This window comes from Halichoeres trimaculatus, unplaced genomic scaffold (genome assembly GCF_033239565.1).
Source record: "Halichoeres trimaculatus isolate MK-OKI-2021-1 unplaced genomic scaffold, fHalTri1.1 fHalTri1_scaffold_5, whole genome shotgun sequence".
In the NCBI taxonomy this organism is placed as follows: domain Eukaryota; kingdom Metazoa; phylum Chordata; class Actinopteri; order Labriformes; family Labridae; genus Halichoeres; species Halichoeres trimaculatus.
In genome coordinates, this window is record NW_027437183.1 from 19,796,061 (window position 1) to 19,814,777 (window position 18,717).

The window sequence follows — 18,717 nt, forward strand, 5'->3', positions numbered from 1 at the left end:
TTCTGGCGGTTGAGGTTGCGTCAGATTGCTGACTGAGTGCTGCTCGCAGTACGCTGAAGATGTCTCCAGCTGTGATGACTGTCCGGCTCTTTGCTTACATTTTCCATTACTGAAATACACTGAAATAATCACCCTCTAAACAATAAGTTACTATAAATACAGAGTAAATAAGGGTAACACAAAAGCCAGTAGCTCATGATGTCCTATGACATTTTTAGTATTTCTGTGGGACTATTCACGGTTTCTAATAGAGCTACATTCTTCATGTTCAGGACACAAAAATAAAGGAATATAATATATTTCTAACTGTAGAGCACTTTAACTTAGTGTTTTGTACCTAGCTTTAAAGACACACAGTGCCTTTGAGAAAGACTGAATAACATCTTTAATATTTTTGAATCAATGAGGTACTGAATTCAAGAATAAATCAGATTCTCAAATGAGCAAAAATGTTATTTCGGTATGAGAAATAAAAAATAATTCTAAAATTCATAAAAATTTCTACTTACCAAATCTGCAAAACACAGGAACTGATCAGTCCCAACACCATATATACTAACTTTCCCACATTGTGAATACAAATGGATGATTTTAATTATTACTGTAGCATGTCCTCCTGCTCATTGAATGCTGTATCTGGCCACTCTGAGAGGCCTGTGTTCAAACTGTATCTCTTGATCAAAGCATGACAACAATGATCAGAGATGCAGCTCCCAGATATGAGTGATCTGTAAACTTTCAGTAACGTTTATCCTTGATGCTTGTTCTGCACTGACGCTATCGTCTAGCATGTGAGGTGTGCGGCTGTACCTGGGTAGGGGGTGCCGGCGGGGTGCCCGGGCACCACTAAACTGTTGGTTGGTAAGGTTGGCGGTGGCGGCAGTGTGGCTGGGGTTGCAAACATGGCCGGATGGCGATGGGCCGGGCTCCGTAGGGAGGAATAGTGCGAGGTAGAGAGGTTAGCTATGGACAGAGGCAAGGCGGGCGCTGATGAGGGGAGCCCGCTGAGGTGATGGTGAGGGGAGGGGGGCAAGTGCTGTTTGGGGAGACCCACTGGACTGCTGCTGTGGCTGAAGAATCAGAGGGAGAGAAGAAAACAAAGATCTCCATTAGAAGATTTATACTGACAGAAATAAACAGGCTGCTGTGTTTGTTATACCAGTTACAATACACCAGCGTGAGGTCTACTGGAAGCACTTCTCTTTGTGCCACCACAACATGTTGCAGTCAATTGAACAGTAAAACTTTGCGCTGCTGTGTTTTAGAAGACTTATTCATTCATTAATTATGAACAGAATGTAAGATTTATACAAATGATTGAACTTTTATGCCTTGTGGTGATAAAATATCGTCACACACAAACCACAACACTACACCCTTCACTGCAAAATCTATCTTATAGTGTTTTTGTCTCAGTTAAAGTGAAAATTGTCTTGTTATACTTGATGTGAGCCGCATTCAACGTATCAGTTCAGCAAATGTCTTGTTTCAAGTTGTTTAATACAAAATTGAGGTCTGAATTGCTTAAATCAAGTTAAAAAATCTGCCAATGAAATTTGCACAAAAATTTGCTTGAAACTAGAATAATTTCTTAATACAAGTTACTTTTCTCTTGTTCCATTGGCAGATTTTTTAACACTCAGACCTCATTTTTGTCTTCAAATAACTTGAAACAAGACATTTTTCTAGAGTGCTCAGGTGAATGTGGCTCATGTTAAGTGTAAAATACATTTTCTACTGAAATTAAGACAAAAACACTTAAGATTTCAGTTTTTTGCAGTGTATGGCTCTATCACAGCTCAAGTGTTTTACAGTTAAAGCATAAGACACATGCATTGACGTGAGCTTGTTTTTTTTTTCTTACAAACAGCTAGTTGTAAAAAGCAAGTCATTATACATTTAACACAGCTGCCTCCCAGCACCTGAAATCTCACAAACCCACCTGATGTCGTGGAGGCTGCTGTACAGCGGGTGGTGCACCTGGTGGCTGATTACTGGCCGCACGTGGTGCTGTGTGGGCGGAAAAACTCGAGGCTCCTGGTGTGCGAGTGGATGAGAGGGGTGGGACTGGGGGTGAGGTTGGGTCCTCAACAAGGGAGGGGTGGGGATAGGGGGCGGAGGTTGCTGCTGCTCCTTCTTGACACTGAGAGGAGGCGGGCTTGGGAGGCAGGATCTAGGGGGCTCAAGGGGGGCCGCCGCTGCAGCCGGGGCAGGAGAGCCCGTGGGTGCCGAAGCCGGGGTGGGGCTGGGCACGGGAGGCGTGAAGAGCACCTCACTGTTGCTCTGCTCCTGGCTGCGCTGGAGACCGGAAACTTTGGCTGAGCTGCAAGTCTTGGACTCGGGAATCTCATTCGTGGGCACACCTGAGGGTAGAAGACAAAGAAAACCAGTCAATCACTGCAGGAAAAGAGACGGTTTAAAATCTAAATATGTGGCCATAGAATAATAAATCAACTGCTTTATCATTTTTTAATCAACTAAAGTCCTCCATAGTCATGTGTTGGTGATGGAGCATTGCCTGCAAGTGGCCATGCTAACTTATAAATCAAGGTCACTGTTCATTTTAATCAGTTTTGGGTTTCTCATGCAATCCAAAGACTCTTTCATGTGGCTTCCACTACAAATTTACTGATTATTACCTCCGCCAGGGAGGTTATGCTTTTGGCAGAGTTTGTCTGTATGTTTTTCTATGAACAACATAACTTAAAAAGTAACAAACGATTTTTTTAAAGGATTCTTTATCATTGTGAGATAGGGCTGTTTTCACCATATGCGTTTATAGCTCCGCGATGAATGATCAGAGTACTTTGCAAAACAATACAGGACAAGGTCACCATCATTTCTGACAGATGTAAAAGTATGATCCAGATCCTGGCAATATTCTAGATACTAAGAGCTGTCAAACAACAAATTATCGCACAAACCTGCAACTAGCAGACAGTCTGATGAAAGGGAGTATAACATTAAAGTCGGACTAAAGTGTTGCGGCACAGTTACAATATGCTTGGTGGAGGCCTGTGCTCTCCGAGTGCCTTTCTTGTTAGACATCTTGGTCTAAAACGCCATGAACCACAGGCCTCTGCCATGTTCAGTTTCAGATGTCAAACCCTTCCGTTGTTGGATTGAGAAACACTTCATGTCGAAACCTTTATGGCCATAAAAGGAGAGATGTCTGCCTCTGAGAGTTACATGATCAGCGATAAGAAAACACAGCCCCCTCTCCTCCTGAATGATGTCGTCCAAATGTCTTCTGCCCAAGGTTCCTCCTGCTTCCCTCTCCCTAGGTTTCATTAAGTGTTTAATCAGGTCATTTTCATGCTTGACTATAATCAGATGATCCAATTTCTCCCTGCAATCCAGTCAGTATGAATAAATCACAGCTAATTAAAGTTAAATGTCGGCCCCTATTCAGGGCTTTGCTGAGCACACAATCTGGCATGAAATAATTATGTTTCAATTGTGCTGTGAGGGGAGATCGTGGCCCCTTATCTTGGCCTCTCTGCCACCGCGCCTTCCTATCCTCCCGTCCTGATCTTTCAGGGGATTTGGGAAACCACAGCAAAGCCCTCTGAACTCCACCACTTTGTCTTTTCATTTATCAGGGGTCTTTTCAACAGACGAGAAGCTTTTCTAATCAGCATTCCACCGAACAACGACTTTTCATACTTAGGCTGTTGCGATTTAATGGCCGTAATTATATGCTGCTGTAGCGGGGGAATGAAAGTGGCAGTAAATGCAACATCTCGACACCTTTCACACACAGAGAATCGCAGAGCACTTATGAATCTTAATGAAAGAGAAAAGACGTTTTTCAATCTCCTGCACGTCTCTGCGTTAGGAGAACGGATAAATGGGCCACAAAGAGTTTAAGTTTGAGGAGAGGGAAGCGCTACAAGGACAACAGCTACTGAACTCATTTGAGCTGCTCGTGGAGGAATTCTTACGAAGCACAGAAACATCACACGCGTAGAAAAATGGGAAAAAGAAAGTGTTCTTGCAGGGACAGAGAAAGAGATAGAGACAGAGGAGGAGAGGGGCTGCCTGCTGGAGATGAAGCTCTCTAAGCGGCTCTAATCTACAGCTCTGATGCAGCAGTGCTTCAGTCACAAGGCTTACCAGCACCTCAATTAAAAAAAGCTCCATGGGCACTCTCAACGGTAACAAAAAAAAATGAGAAGAGCCGGGAGCCGCTGTCAAGCTAGTGAGAACTCGACATGCAGCCCACTAATGGAATATCCAGTCCCTATTAACAGCCTGCTTAATCTTTCAAGGATCCTAACAGCCGTAAAAAGACCAATAAAAAGGCAAGGCAGAGCTTTTATTTCTTTATTTGTCGAGCTCCCCCTCCCGTGCTCTTTGCGTTTTATGGGAGAACTGGGGCTGGCTAAGGTGTCACGATTTTCTAATGAATTCTGGGGTCCGGGCGTTTATAAATATAGACCCGGCTGAGATTTACAGGGGTCTGGGATTTGGATTAAACTGTCAGCCTCTCGCTCCTACAAACGAAAGAGAAAGAGGAAAGCTGAAGGCAGAGACAGAGAGACGGGCAGATACAGACACACAGGCGAAGAAGCAAATATCCACAGTCGAAATGTCGCCGGTGGGTGATGTTGCCTAGGCAACCTGTTCTCCCAGACACAATGCAAGAAGAGTGATACAGAAAGAAGTCTCACTACGGCCACTCGCACATACAGAGGGGTTTCAAATACTAATGCAGGCGAGCCAGGGCCACAGCGAGCGGCGGGTTATCTTAATGATGATTCTAATGGGCTCTAATGGAGGCAGGGAGGTATCAGCTCAGACCAACCCATCCCTCATTAAAATCACTGGCACACACACACACACACACACACACACACACACACACACACACACACACACACACACACACACACACACACACACACACACACATACACACACACACACACACACACACACAAAACAACAAAAAAATGGTGACAGAAACTTGGGCATATTGAGCACCTATGAACTGTCGTCACAGCGTCTTCATCATGATGAAAGGATGAGGAAAAAACAGACTTCTTTAAAAAATACACCACACTGACAAAAGAAAAGAGGTTTATGATCCCAAACCCTCTGTTACTTAAAAATGCTGAAAAAACACTGCTATTTGTTCCAGTTCTGCCTTGGTATAAGAACTAACAACGTTCATTTCTTAAATGCAGTACTGCGTTGTGTTTAACTTAAATTTCAAGATTCTTTCTGCTGCTCCTGTGCTGTAATTGTGGTTCTATGTGTCATCTTTTCACAAGCTCTTTATCAAAAACTACACCCCCACTCTTCTTTCTTTCCTCTATTCACTGTGCCAGCTGACCTTGCAGTGATAATCATGTGAAATAAAACACACTGAGGTTAGCAGAAGGTAAGCTGGGCCTCATCTGTTTGTCCAGAATACCTGAATAGATGACCTGAATGTGTCCAGGACTTTAATTTATTCTTCAAATATTCAGGAATGCAGTGGAAATACAAAAATGATGAAAAATTAGCAACACATGCAAAAGTCAAAAAGCAATGCAATGTTGAGAATGTGCTGCAAAAAGCCGAAACTACTGCCAAGTGATGACTGTGACCTGTTTGTGGATCTTGTGTGGTGTTGTGTGTCTGTGTTGCATTGTTTGTATCTGTGTGGAAAGCTATGCAAAGCAAACTGCCTGACAGGGACACTGAGGATTTACCTTTCTCTGCTTTACACTGGATATGCATCGCAAACAATGCAAATCCAAAGGCACACCAAACCACACAGAGATGCAAAAGAAAATGCTGCACATCAAAGATTTAGGTTTTTTTTTCCAATTGCATTATTATGCTGCTGCTTTTGTCTATGTTTGGCTTTATGATGATTACCTCTGCCAAGGAGGTTATGTTTTGGGAGAGTTTGTCTGTTTGTTTGTCTGTGAACAACATAACTCAAAAAGTAACAAACAGATTTCGATGAAATTCTCAGGAAAAGATCAAAATGGGATAAAGAAGAAGTGATTAAATTTTGGAAGTGATCCTGCTCAAAGTCTGGATCCTGGACTTTTTTAAAGCATTCTTTATCATTGTGAGATAGTGCTGTTTTCACCATATGTGTATATAACTCCACAATAAATGCTCGAAATGCTTTGTAAAACAGTACAAGACAAGGTCACCATAATTTCTGACAGGTGTTAAAGTACGATCCAGATCCTGGCAAAATTCTGGATACTAAGATCAGGAATATGAAATATGTACTGAGTCATCACAATTTTCAACACTGTCAGGTAACAAATTATTGTACAAACCTGCAACTATCACCAAATTGTAGCAGACAGTCTGCTAAAAGGAAGTATAACATTAAAGTAGGACTTAAGTGTTGCATGACAATCACAATATGCTTGGTGGAGGTCTGCGCTCTCTGAGTGCTTTTCTAGATTTTATTGATTCTGCATTTGCACATTTCTTCTTTAGATGATCATCCTGTCAGTAGCTGTAAAGTTCAAGTATTATTTTTGAACTTCCTGTTTCATTGTGCTAACCTATGGCTCTTGTCTTTTTCAGTTCCTGTCAAGTTACCTCCCTCAACGCTGATCACTGGGCCCCTCCCTAATGCGTTGCACCTGTGTCTTGTTTGACTCACTCCCCTTCTTTTTTACACTCTGGTGTTCTCTCACTTTGCTGCAAGATTATCACAGATATTCTAGTTGATTCTAGTTGATCCAGCCTTTTTTAGAGTTAGCTCCTCGTGGTCTCTGCGCCTGATTCCTCTACTTGTGCCTAATACTTCCTTTGTTGGCCAGCTTGCACTTTAAAAACAATCAATCCAACAATCAATACTCATTAATGCTAAACCAAATCAAAAGTGACCAAATGAAAGTTAAAAAAGGGTGGGCTATGGGATTATGTGATATTCAACACGCAGCCATCCAGCGAAAACGTTGTCTCAGTGTAAAGAGACTGACAGCGCCGTCTCCTCGACATGTTACCTCAGGGCTCGATGCAGTGATATCACTGTCGCTGACAAACACTGTCCCCTCACCGCAGAACCGCACAAATGTCACATAGAGTTTCAAACATTTCAACAAACTGTCAAACTCGACATTGTTTCCTCCTTGTTTTCCTCTCCTCTCCCAGAATCACACACTGAGGAAACAGTCGGCAAGCCACAGGCAGCCGTGTGAAACAAATGCAAAACTAGTGTCTGTACAGAAAAACGTGCTGCTGTGAAGCCTTGTCCCGCAAACCTGAGCAGATGGTGGGAGTGAGTCAGGCAGGTTGGAGGGCAGCCTGCTGGTGGGGGGTGGCAGCCCCCCAAACACACACACCCCTCCAGATATCTGGGTTAGTGCACCGTGGGGACGAGGACATTCCCCGGGGGTGTTGGCAGGTCTGCTCACCAGATGACATCTCATCCCTGTATTGATCTTTTTATAGCTGTTCCTGTGGCCCTGCTTACTCAGGGGAATTGGGCCTTGCCCTGTGTGCACGTGCCAGTGGCTGAGGGGCGGGGAGGGGAGTGGCTGAGGGAGCAGACAGACAACAGGCAGCTTGGATTTGCTGGTCATGACTGATGTGTCCAGTGGGGAGTCTGGGGTGAACGCGGCGCTGCTACACAGCTGTTCCTGCCTGCAATATCCTTCACTTGTGACCCTGTTTGTCCCTGTGGAACATCTGGAGAGCTGGCACCGATCTGCTCCTATGTGGCCTTTACACAGCCAGATGGCTCAGCTTGAAATGGCTTGGGCCAATCTGGAATAGCTTGGCCCTGAGCTGGACCAGGATGTGCTGTCGTAATCATTCAAAAGACGTTAATATAGAACAACGGGGCTCCTCGACGGCAAGGAGATCCCTGTTATGTTTGACATTTTGATACATGACGTGTCAAGAACAACAGTGTAAAAGCAGAGAGGAAGAGCCCTGCGCACTTCTGCTCTCAAATACTTTGAATTTTAAAGCATTTCCTGTGAAGCTTTTTTAACCACTTCAGCTTAAAAACACCTGGATACCTGCGGATACACCCCGTGACCTCATGAATGAGACAAGGGCCCTCGAGAATATAAGTATCCAGCCTTCAGCTAAAACCCTCTGCAACTATGCAGTGAATGCAAATAAGTGTGTTACATAAATTACATGCTCACTGCTGACATGAAGTCAGTGTATACAACAGCCAGGGAAATACAGCCTGTATGCAAAAAACCTTTTTCAGATTAGATATGAGGGTATGCAAATTCTCTCTGTGACAAGGGGGTCTGGGGCTAAGAGAGGCTTAGGGCCACTGGGTGAGCTCATTTACTAGGCAAACCCTGCGGTTCACTCCCTTCATGACTTTGCCAAAGCAAAAACAGTCAGGGTAGAGATAAAAAAAGGGACATGAGCAGACATATATTTAAATAAAGTGGCATATCAGTGGAGAGACGTTGGAGGATGCAGAAGGTATGTGAGAAAGCATGCCGCCTTGATCCGTCTCCTGCTGGCTCTGGTTGACAGAATATTCTGCTGCTCTTGACGCTTGAGCTCACAATGATTTGGTTTTTGTACCTCTCCAGACAAGCAATCTGCACAGAGCCAAGGCTTAGCTCACGAATGAGTGACTGTGGAAGATGGCTTTAACAGATACTGGCAGAAGGCAGGAAACCAGAGTCTTGCCAATCAACACTTCATTGCTGTGGGGTATTCAGTCATCAAAAAAGGTGGGGTGGAATTCAACAAAATTATTAGCACAAGAGGAACAGAAGGGCTGAGCGCTGTTGAATCATCGCGCTAATAATAAAATCATAGGAGAAATTTGCAATGACTTGCTTTTCCTCGCACTGTTCAATCTGCCTCGAGCATCTCCAAGCTGGTAACGAGGGGAGCCAAGGCGACGTTTCTGCAAATCACTCAGAGATGTTAATGTGGGAGTGGACCAGGATAAGCCTGGCCAAGATAGCATAAGAGTGGGGACAGCTGGCACGTTTCAATTATTTGTCTCTGTCTCTTTGCTGCAGCTGACAAAAGGGTAGGATGGCAGTAGAATAGGGATGGGTGTTAAGCTGTAACACGTTTACAGTCAAAGCCTGGGCATAAATTGAGAACCTAATGTTCATTTCAGAGAGCTGGCAGCTCGAGCTGAGGGATGAATCAGTTTTTCCTACGCATATCGGATCCCAATTCAAACATTGGCCATATGGTGCAGGACACATATGCCATTCACCTCTCATGGCACATATGCCAGTGTTGTGGAAAGGAGGCGAGTGACGTGGGGCACATCCTAAAATCTGAAAGTGAGAAAAAGATGATTTCAATGTTCACTCTTTATGTTTTATTTTCTCATCTCAGTGCAGTGAGGCTCCAAACAAGATTACAAACCTGGGCCCATATGCATGACAAGCCATTAGCAGGGGAAAACGGTCCATTTGTACTAACAGTGTACTAACTCAAACCGGCAAGGCTCAAAGTTTGATTCTCTTTGCTTTCATACAGCTGGGTCCCTTCAAGATGTGTGTGGAGAAATGTTGGAATTCATAAACTGCTTTAAGAGTTATTCATCGAGGTGCTAAGGCATTGTGCAGCGCTTGTTTGCATAACAGCTTTCATATTACTGGTTATATTATTGAGGTTTTTACAGTGAAACACCACACGCATTTATTCTGTACAAGATCGCCGAACTTTCCCTTTCTCTTTGTTTATCTGGTTGACTCTCTGATAACACCTGTTCATCCATGTGTGTTCTTGTAATCAAATCTCAATTTTTCTGAGTGAAAAATGATTTTTCTTGATCTTTGCTCAGTCACACTGTCACCAATAGCAGGGTTTATCGCTGTTAATGAGTGGTAGACATGCACAGTTTGAATTTGTGGGTTGGGTTTTGAAGGAAGTTCCCCTTAATTATGACGTAATCTGCACCTGTGTTGCTTTCATGGCCGATTATTTGCAGATGTACATATGGCTGACGCTGCAATCAAATGGGCCGTTCCATAACAGAATGTTAGGACTAATGGTCCCGTTTGTTTAATGACTGAACGTGCATATGGGCCCTGGGTATTACATGCTGCAAACAGCTTCCAAGTTCTTTCCTGAATCTCTACCAGTACCCCCCCCCCCTGCGTTGCTCATGTGCCATCAGCGCCTCGTGAACACAGCGGGGTCACCTGAGGTCAGTGCCACTGGGCTAAATAAAAGGCTGGACTTCTTGAAACTTTCAGCTGGAGTCTAATGGCTCCTCTGACATGGCCCACCCTGCCAGTCTGGAATTTGACCCATTTCACTGTCACTGACCCATGACCGACCCTGGTGACCGCTCTTACCCCGAGGCCGCTGCGGACAGACAGCCAACAGGCGGGCAGAGGGGAGGGTGGTCATCTGAACTCTAAGAATGAATTTTGCGTTGAAAGAAGAGCAGCCTTCAGGAGTTATTTGTGAAACGCTGTGAGCACTAGCCTTATCATTTCATTAATTAGCATGACACGCCTGCCTGATGGACTTGAACGCCGCAGCAGCAGCTGTCTCAATTGATTACAGCGGTGGACGTGGTGCTGCAATTATTGAGGTGACTGGAGACAACGCCTGCCACTTCTAATAAAGGACTTAACTCCTGCTTCCCACATCACGGCGCAGCAGTGGGAGGACTGTGGCAGCCTCCCTGTGTCTCCCATACCTTTAAGACCTTTTCAGAGTCTCTCTGTGGGCAGCTGTGGAGCTCAGTGTGGGCTGTAGCTCTTGAGCAGCGTGTCAGCTTTACTTAAGCTCGCATAACGCCAGAACAGCAGCACTTTGGTGCCCCACAGGAAAGCATCCTCTATTAGCCCACCAGCTGGCTCCACGGTGAATGAGCGGAGGAAAGAAAGAGAAAGAATGAGATGTTAGAGACACAGAGACAAAGAGCTTATTTATCAGGAAGCTTCAAGTCCAAGCAGAAATGGAGGCTCAGCAATGTAAACAGAGGCCCAGCTTTCCAGCCTCATTTCATGTATGAACATGCATGACGCCCACATGCCTCTAAGTGGATATAATATTATCTTTCAGTGCCGTACTGATTACTTCTCAATGGAAGGGAAATGGCTGGGTGAAAATCCTTCAACAAATCCTAAGTGGCATGACAGTGGGCTGAAAGAGCCTGCATGCTTTTCTTTTCTTCCACCTCCATCTCCATTTTCTCTCCCCACTCAGAAAGCAAAGCAACAATTGGAGGCTGACAGCTCCTAAACGTTCTCCATACCTCATTCATTGTTTTGACATGTGCAGCTTTTGTTATTTCGTGCTGTGAAAGGGGGTAGGACAAACATCTTTGCGGACGTATCGTATTTCCTCAAGTGTTTTGCAGATGCAGAGGTTTGTCGCTATGAGTATCACAAGTTGTGGTTTAGACTGAGTGTTTCCTGACCTACTCACCTGCTTCATGTAAATAAAGAAGCCATGATATCCTCTGACAGCAGAGGCTGCTGAGGCAGCTACAGCTTCTCAAAGTGCTGGATATATCTATTGGTAGCAACGCTTAAAAACAAATATGTCTCTGTCAACAGCTTTCAGAGAGCCACATCATCAATCAACCCCACATTTCTTGTCTTCTTCTTGTCATGTTGAAGCATCCTGTTATTACAGGCTTCTCTGCTTCACCATGTTGATCAAAGCTCGAAGCCCTCACACATTTAAAACATTCAAACTTACATCACCACATGCCACAGGAATTTCAATACACAGAGCCAACAAGTTAGAAGTAATAAAAAAAACAATCACAGGGCAAATCATTTCCATGCATTCTGGGACCGTCCCAAACAGAGTTTATGTTGTAACATTAAGCTCCAAAAACTCAAGTGGTTCCAAGCTGCTGCAGGCGTTTTTGGCATCAAGTATAAAAAAATCAATCAATAGAGAGTGGCTCAAATCAGAAGCACCTATGTTACAAGCTGGATAGGGAGTCATTTTTTTCAACTCAGACTTTGAGGATCCAAAAAAGACAAATTCAGAAACTCTGATGCTGTTGATGCCTGGATAATTGAGTTTTAGTGGCAGTTAGTGAGTTTAAATGGATGTGTTTATGTGTGGAGGATGAAGATTTTTCTTCAGGTCTGAGTGGACTTGCACACGACACGCTGACTAACTTTTCCTTGCAGTTAATACAGATAATGTGCAGAACTAAAGCCAGAAAAGAACATTTGAAATGAACAAGGTTATATTTTTATATATCTAAGCTTGTATGCAAGCTTACAATGCACAGATATCCAACAGCTGCGATGCGACCTGGCTCGCTAAGACTGGTACAACACAGGAGCTGCAGATCTTAGGCACGTAAAGCACACATGAGTAATGATAACTGGCTAATGGTATGGTACAATTTGACGAAAAGCCAATCAGAGCCAGAGTTCAAGTAGGAGGGTGTTGTTGTTTCAAACCTTAAGGGGCCACAAACAGCCACACAAGAGAGTTTGACGAAACAATGGCGAGCCTGAAGCAGTCTTTGGGGTTAAAACTGATGTTTTCAGGATTTTATTGGTGTAAAAGGCAAGAACACAGAACATTGTGAAGTGTACATTATGTCCAAGAGCAAAACCAGCTCAAAAATCTGAATCCTTTTACATATTTTAAGGTTTTTTCAAAAACGTGATGCAATTGTTACGTAACGTGGTAATTAAGTACATTTTTGCCAGAGTAATTCATAATTTAATAACTCTGTTTTGGGAGGGTAGCAAGTAACTCATTACTTTTTTAGAGTAATTCGCCCAACACCGATTGTCAATATTTGTCATTTTCCTAAAATATGTCGATTCACAAACAAGTGTGAGGACCTTTCTGTTTTAGCGCCGCCCTTGTGGACAAAGCTATTCGTCTTCTCTCTTTGCTCATCTTGCCTGGTCCACGTGTAAGTCGTGACAAAAACTGTTTTCCTGTCTTTTTTTAACAGTTAGACAATTCACTGACTGAGAATTTCCTTTTTTTAAAAAAAATAAAGAAATACTTTTTCTAAACATGTTCTATATTATCAGGTCAGACACTTGTCTGACTCTCAAGAGTTAAGGCATTAATAAGCACAATATAGAAACACTTAGTTCTGTTACTGATGCTGAACCAAAGATGAGCTGTTAGATCTGTTTTGTAAGTATAAAAAAATCTTATTGCTTGAACTCATTTATTGATTTTCTACTTATTAACTAAAAAACAGATACGTTTTATGAATCATTTCATCTTGTTCATCTGTTTTACTCTCTGGCAAACAGAAGAACATCTACAGACGACTCAGAAAACAGAGGAAACATCCCCCACAGGGCGGATGGATGAACAGGATAAGAACTTAGTGAACTATTTGTCTAAAGATAGCACCCTGGTGTGCATTAAAGTGCTTACGCTTAGGTTTCACGTATCTACGCTCCCCCAGGGAGGCACACTGACCGGTATAGACTCACTGATGTAATCAATGCCTCTTCTATAGGAGGATCCTGCTGCTGATCTGCTCCTGGGGTGCTGCTGGGTAATTAGGCGTACAGATGGAGACCCAGCAGCTGCTGAAGACCAGACCAGAGCTGCCAGCTCCTAATGCTAAAGAGCTACGTCCACACAAGCTACAAGTCTTTCATCAGAGCCTGAATGTATGCGTTAAAGAATAATTTGTCTGTGGAGGGGGTCATGTTTTTTGAGAGTCGGGTGAAGGGGTTGCTGGGTAGGTGAATGAGGTTAATGAAACACGTGTAGGACAGAGCTGGAGATGTTTAAAATAGCTTTCAGAGAAGAGCTTAGTTAGATCAACACCCACAAAAGCCGCTCTGGAAATCCCTCCCCTTTCTCTCACTGCGGCTATGTTCACCACAACTGCAGGAAAGAGTGAGGGTTGGAGGGTGTATCAGGTTTGCAAACATTTGCCGTCCTTCCTAGCACCCCATCCATCATTCTTGATTAGAGAGAGGGCTCATGACACAGAAAGAGTGATAAAGTGAGCCCGACTGTGGGAGACAAAAGGGGGAGAGGTTAGTTAATAAGGCAGAGGAGAGTGGACAGGGAGCACAGGGCAGGGACTTGTGTCAGGTAGACTAATGGAAACAAGGACCGGATCCCGACCTGCTAACGAAAACCCACCATTGTCTGGCCCTAAAGCCTCCAGATACACACACAAGCAGCAACACACACACAGGCACACAATAGGAAAGTCTGTGTCTAGCCGCCTCAAACCCAAGTGGACAAGGAACATTAACAACAGCCTGCACGTTTTCAGGGCTGTTATGAGCTGCTGCATTTCACTGTGGCTTTCCAAGTGCAGCAAGTGAAGAATTGATTTGTTTGGAGTGTGAAGGCAGCGTGTCAGTTTGGGGAAATGTGTGAATGTGAGTATGTGTGTGAGGAGAGGAGGAGGAGGGGGTGCACGGTAAAACAGGAGCGAAATTGGACTCTGAAACGAGCCAAATCGCTTGTGAGATGAAACAGACTACACCAGGAGGAAAAAAAAAAACACACACAAAACAAAACAACACAAGGCCTCAGAAAAGTGTCGAGCAAGGCAGGCTGGCACAAAAGCAAGAAAACAGAAGCAAAAGAAAACAAACACACTTTTCTTTCTGCTCGACATATTTCAGACTGCAGATGACAAAACAACAGTGAAAGAGTTAGAGGAATCAAAATCAAACTGCCAAGTGTGTCTGACTGTTTCATGAATCCGTGTCGAAGCGAAGCCTCCACACCACATCAAACCCTGTAAATTCTCCTGAAAGCCTCCCCTCTCCCTTTAGCAGCCGGCACTTAGATTATTGTGTGCAGCTAAAAGGTAAGTGCTGGGAGTGTCACACTTGAGAGTGTGTTTTAAGCACCATAAAGTATCAAGACCCAGATGGCTCATCCTCCCTGAAAAACATGTCCACTCTGTGTCGGCTGCAGAAGCACCTGCTCCCAGGATTAGGTCAGCGCTACGCCAATCCAGCAAACTGACACAGTGTGCCTCAGCTGATAAGATGCCCGGGGCACTTCAGCACATGCCCTGCACCTAACAACTGATGAATCAATACCTGTACCATAAGTGATAATGATGGCCATGTATAGCCCTGCTCTAAAACACAAGGTGCCGGAGTCTGGATGGAATCTGTCCCTGATAGCTCCAACATAAGAGGTCTTTTGTGATCAATATCAGTTTTTATTGACTGAGACAAAGTCTGGTGATGACGGATTTGGTGATATTAGCCAGTGCCCTTCAATTTGAAATGCTTACATAAAAACAACACACACTTATTTGAAGTTTCTCCTGGACAAACAAAACAACCTCAGAGGTTAAAAATAAGATGTTCAGATGCAATCAACAAAATAAGCTGTATAAAAGAACTGGCAGTAGATAAGAAACCACGAGTGGCAGCATGACTGAGCATGTTGAGTAGCATTTTGTTCTTCAAACATTAACAAAACAGGCGACAACATTGTCCAATTCATCAAAGGATAAAGGATGGTAAAAAGGAGAGCTTGGGGCTCGGTGCCGCGATGATACATGTGGTCAGCTTTGCTGTCCTGTGTTGTGTCCCTACAGGCTGATGTTCACACTGACTTCTGTGTTCACACACACACAGGGATGCAGCCCGCCTCTGAAGTCACAAATTTATTAACATTTTCTCCTTTATCACATAACATGACGATTTCTCAAATGTTATTGAATATGACTGAATTGCCAAAAAAGGAAAAAAAAAGTTTGTTTACTAGTAGTAGTTATTTTAGATGGACAGCTTTCACACAAAAAGGGTAAAGGCTCGCTAACTGACTGCTCGCTTTGCTAGCGCCGGCTAAAGGCTGTATAAAGCTTTTTCCAAATGTGACGCACAGAAATGAGACACACAAAATTAGAAAAGAAGTAGTTATTTACACTGTTTAACAACATTTATTTTGCCAATTCCTCAACCTTGCTTAGTTTGCCACATTTTCAGCCAGGAATTGTTCATTACACTCTTGTCACTGTGGTATCTATGTGCTGAATCATATAAGTGCAAATTATTGTACTTCAGACAATTCGAGACACAGTTCGTCCATGCATCCTAACGAGAGTTAGACAATATTTGTGGGCATTTTTCCGCTTGAAAAGGACCGGCGTAGAGGCAAGGCTGCTAAAATGACGTCATTTGTCCTCAGGAAGCCTCATGGATGCGTCAAGCATAAACCAAACTTAATATTGCACCCACTGCTGGACTTACAGTGATGCTGCTCATTCTTGTTACATGGAATGAGACGTGGTTTTCAGAGGTTGGTTTAAACTTAAGATAATGTGACTTAAAACATATTCTAAGAATGTATTTTTCGGTTGCTTTTTTTTTCTAGCCCGTGTTTGTAAACTGTGCTTACAGCCATTAAATTAAAAAAAAAACAAAAAAAAACCATGAACAATTCCTGAAAACTGTAGAGCAACAATCTGCAGTAACAAAAACTTAAGGAAGAAACTTCTACAAAAAAATGAGGTTATGTGTAAATTTTGCAATGTATAACTTTTAAGTGTATGTTTCCATATTGAACTGGCCCAATCAGCTTTGTACATTCATCAAATGAATCTCTATCTCCTCATTGGGGTGGGAGACTATATAAATAATGAGCAAATAGCAGTGACTATCAAATGGTACTTTTGCTTGAAATGTCTTTTCCTACTTACTACATACTTCATTAATAAGCAGTGTATGTTTCCACGTGATAATGATGTTATTAGATCAGGACACTGATTGACAAACCCACCAATTTAGGCACAGCTGCAATGCTGGTACAGTTAACCCAACATTTTGAGTTATTTCCTTAAGCATTATGTATAATAATAATAAAAGATAAGTAGATAAATAATCAAAATGTCCTGATTCAGGTTACAGGCTTTAGAAAAGCAAAGTAGAAAAAACAATCAATGCTTGAATGTCCCTGTAATCAATCTAAGTGCAGTATGGAAGTGGAAAAAGGCAAATATCAGCAGGAGCATGTATTAGTCTAACCCTGGTCGATAGTGCTGATAGTACTCTGTACACACTTCTCCACGGGTCATGTGGCATTGGAGCAGTTCCTCTCGCCCCTTCCCAAAGCAAATAACAGTGAAATCCCAGTCCTGCTGCTCGCCCCTAAACACAGCAGCACTAACCCAACAGCCAGGGCGGCTGAAGCCCGGGCCCCGCTGAATGGGGTTTTACAGTCAGTCAGAGGCCATTAGGGGCCCCGCCAACAGGGCCCAGTGCAGGGAATTCACTGGTAGCCAAACCCAACAGACAAACAGATGACCGCTTGAGTATCAGGAAGGACCACACTGTGCATTTCTGTCTTTAAAAAAAAAAGAAACAACATTTGCTGAAAGGCCAAAACGCAGGCCCCACGTCCCAGTGAATTACCGTGTGTCTGTTTACCAACAGTGGGACAATTAAAGGCATTCATGCAGAGGGAAACAGGACCAGACACAAGACATCTCTTAGCACCGTGTGTCAGGTTTCTGCTTTCACAGCCTGTTGGGTTCAGACCCTTTAAATCCAACCCTCACTCAAACATACTGCACCAGTTCCAACCTGTGGTATTGCTTCGAGACAGAGTGGCTCTGATAAGCCACTGACAGAAACATGGATGGCTAGTATGCTGCCACTGGAGAGGTATGGAGCACCAAAATACTGAACAAACAGCCGAGGCGGACCACCCATCTGGAAATATTTGAGAAATTCTTTATATGGAAAGCTGATATTTCTGTTTGATTGGGGATTTTCTCTCCTGGCTCCACCTTATTTCACTCAAGAATCCTCTCTGGCTCACTCCTCTAATGCTTCACTATCCCTGTCCATCATGGAATCCGAAGCATTTTATATCCATTCTGTTCCTGGCTATGTTTCATCCATCTTTACAAGTCTTTGTGAACTGTTTCCCAAAACGTCCAATCCATTACAAGCATGTTTGTGATATCCATCTAGGCTGACGACTGTCCCCATGCCAGCCATTCTACATTATCCAAGCATCGTGTTTGGCCTCAATCGCCTACCATCTGGCTTTGTCAATGAGCGTTACAGCCTCATCTGCAAACAACATTGGCTCTGAAGCGTTCAGCGCAGATGAGCTTAAAATGCACATAGCAGGGAACTGGGATCTTCAAACAAATGCAGGACGGGGGGGAAAAACCCGCTCGGGTTGGCAGGAGGACTGGAGCTTGGAATACAGGATTAAAAACAAGAAAACCTGCAAGTGATCACAGGCGACACGCTTTACATTTCAGGCCTGACAGCAGTGATAAGAGGCTGGTCATGTATTCTCCCAAGAAAACAATGAAAATGTGTTCCACGCTGCAGCTGGCTGCGTCTCCATTGGAGGAGGAGGAAGAAGAGGACGAGGAGGAGGATTAAGATTAGACAGAAGATGTGATGAGAGCCACTACTCCCCAGAGTTATCCCCTCTAAATGCTTTCCTTTATCCGCTCTGAAAAAAAAGAGGAAGACAAAAACAAGCAGCCTACATCTAGCCTGTGTCGCTCCCCCGTTGAGAAGGGTGTCAGCCAGAGTTTCAAGAGCTGGTCAGCTAACCGCAGGGGCTGCAGCTTATCCTGCAGACAGCTTTTCACTTGACGGTCGCTGGTGAAGCATCAGCTCCCTACAAAGACCTCAGGTTACACTGAGCACAGCCAGACCACTACAGGAGCTGGGTTTGTGTTTGCTCGCGTAAGTCGTTTATTGAATCATCTTTTGACTGGAATTCTTTGCACACCGAGCCCTGCCAAGAGAATCATCACACTTAATAATATGCTAACCTTTGTCTTGATGACCATAATCCTGTTTCCAAAATTGGGCATGACTTCTCTCT

General features: G+C 43.7%; 1 protein-coding gene across 15 annotated transcripts in view; it reads right to left on the bottom strand.

Moving 5' to 3' along the window:
- The window catches only part of fbrsl1 (fibrosin-like 1), a 531,917-nt gene that overhangs the window by 16,847 nt on the left and 496,353 nt on the right, over nt 1-18,717 (bottom strand). For all 15 annotated transcript variants that reach the window (XM_074669463.1, XM_074669460.1, XM_074669461.1 and 12 more), the window contains 2 exons: nt 1,943-2,363; nt 811-1,070 (listed from right to left, as the gene is read on the bottom strand). In XM_074669463.1, coding sequence (XP_074525564.1) covers nt 811-1,070; nt 1,943-2,363 — 681 coding nt within the window. The remainder of the gene's footprint in view (nt 1-810; nt 1,071-1,942; nt 2,364-18,717) is intronic.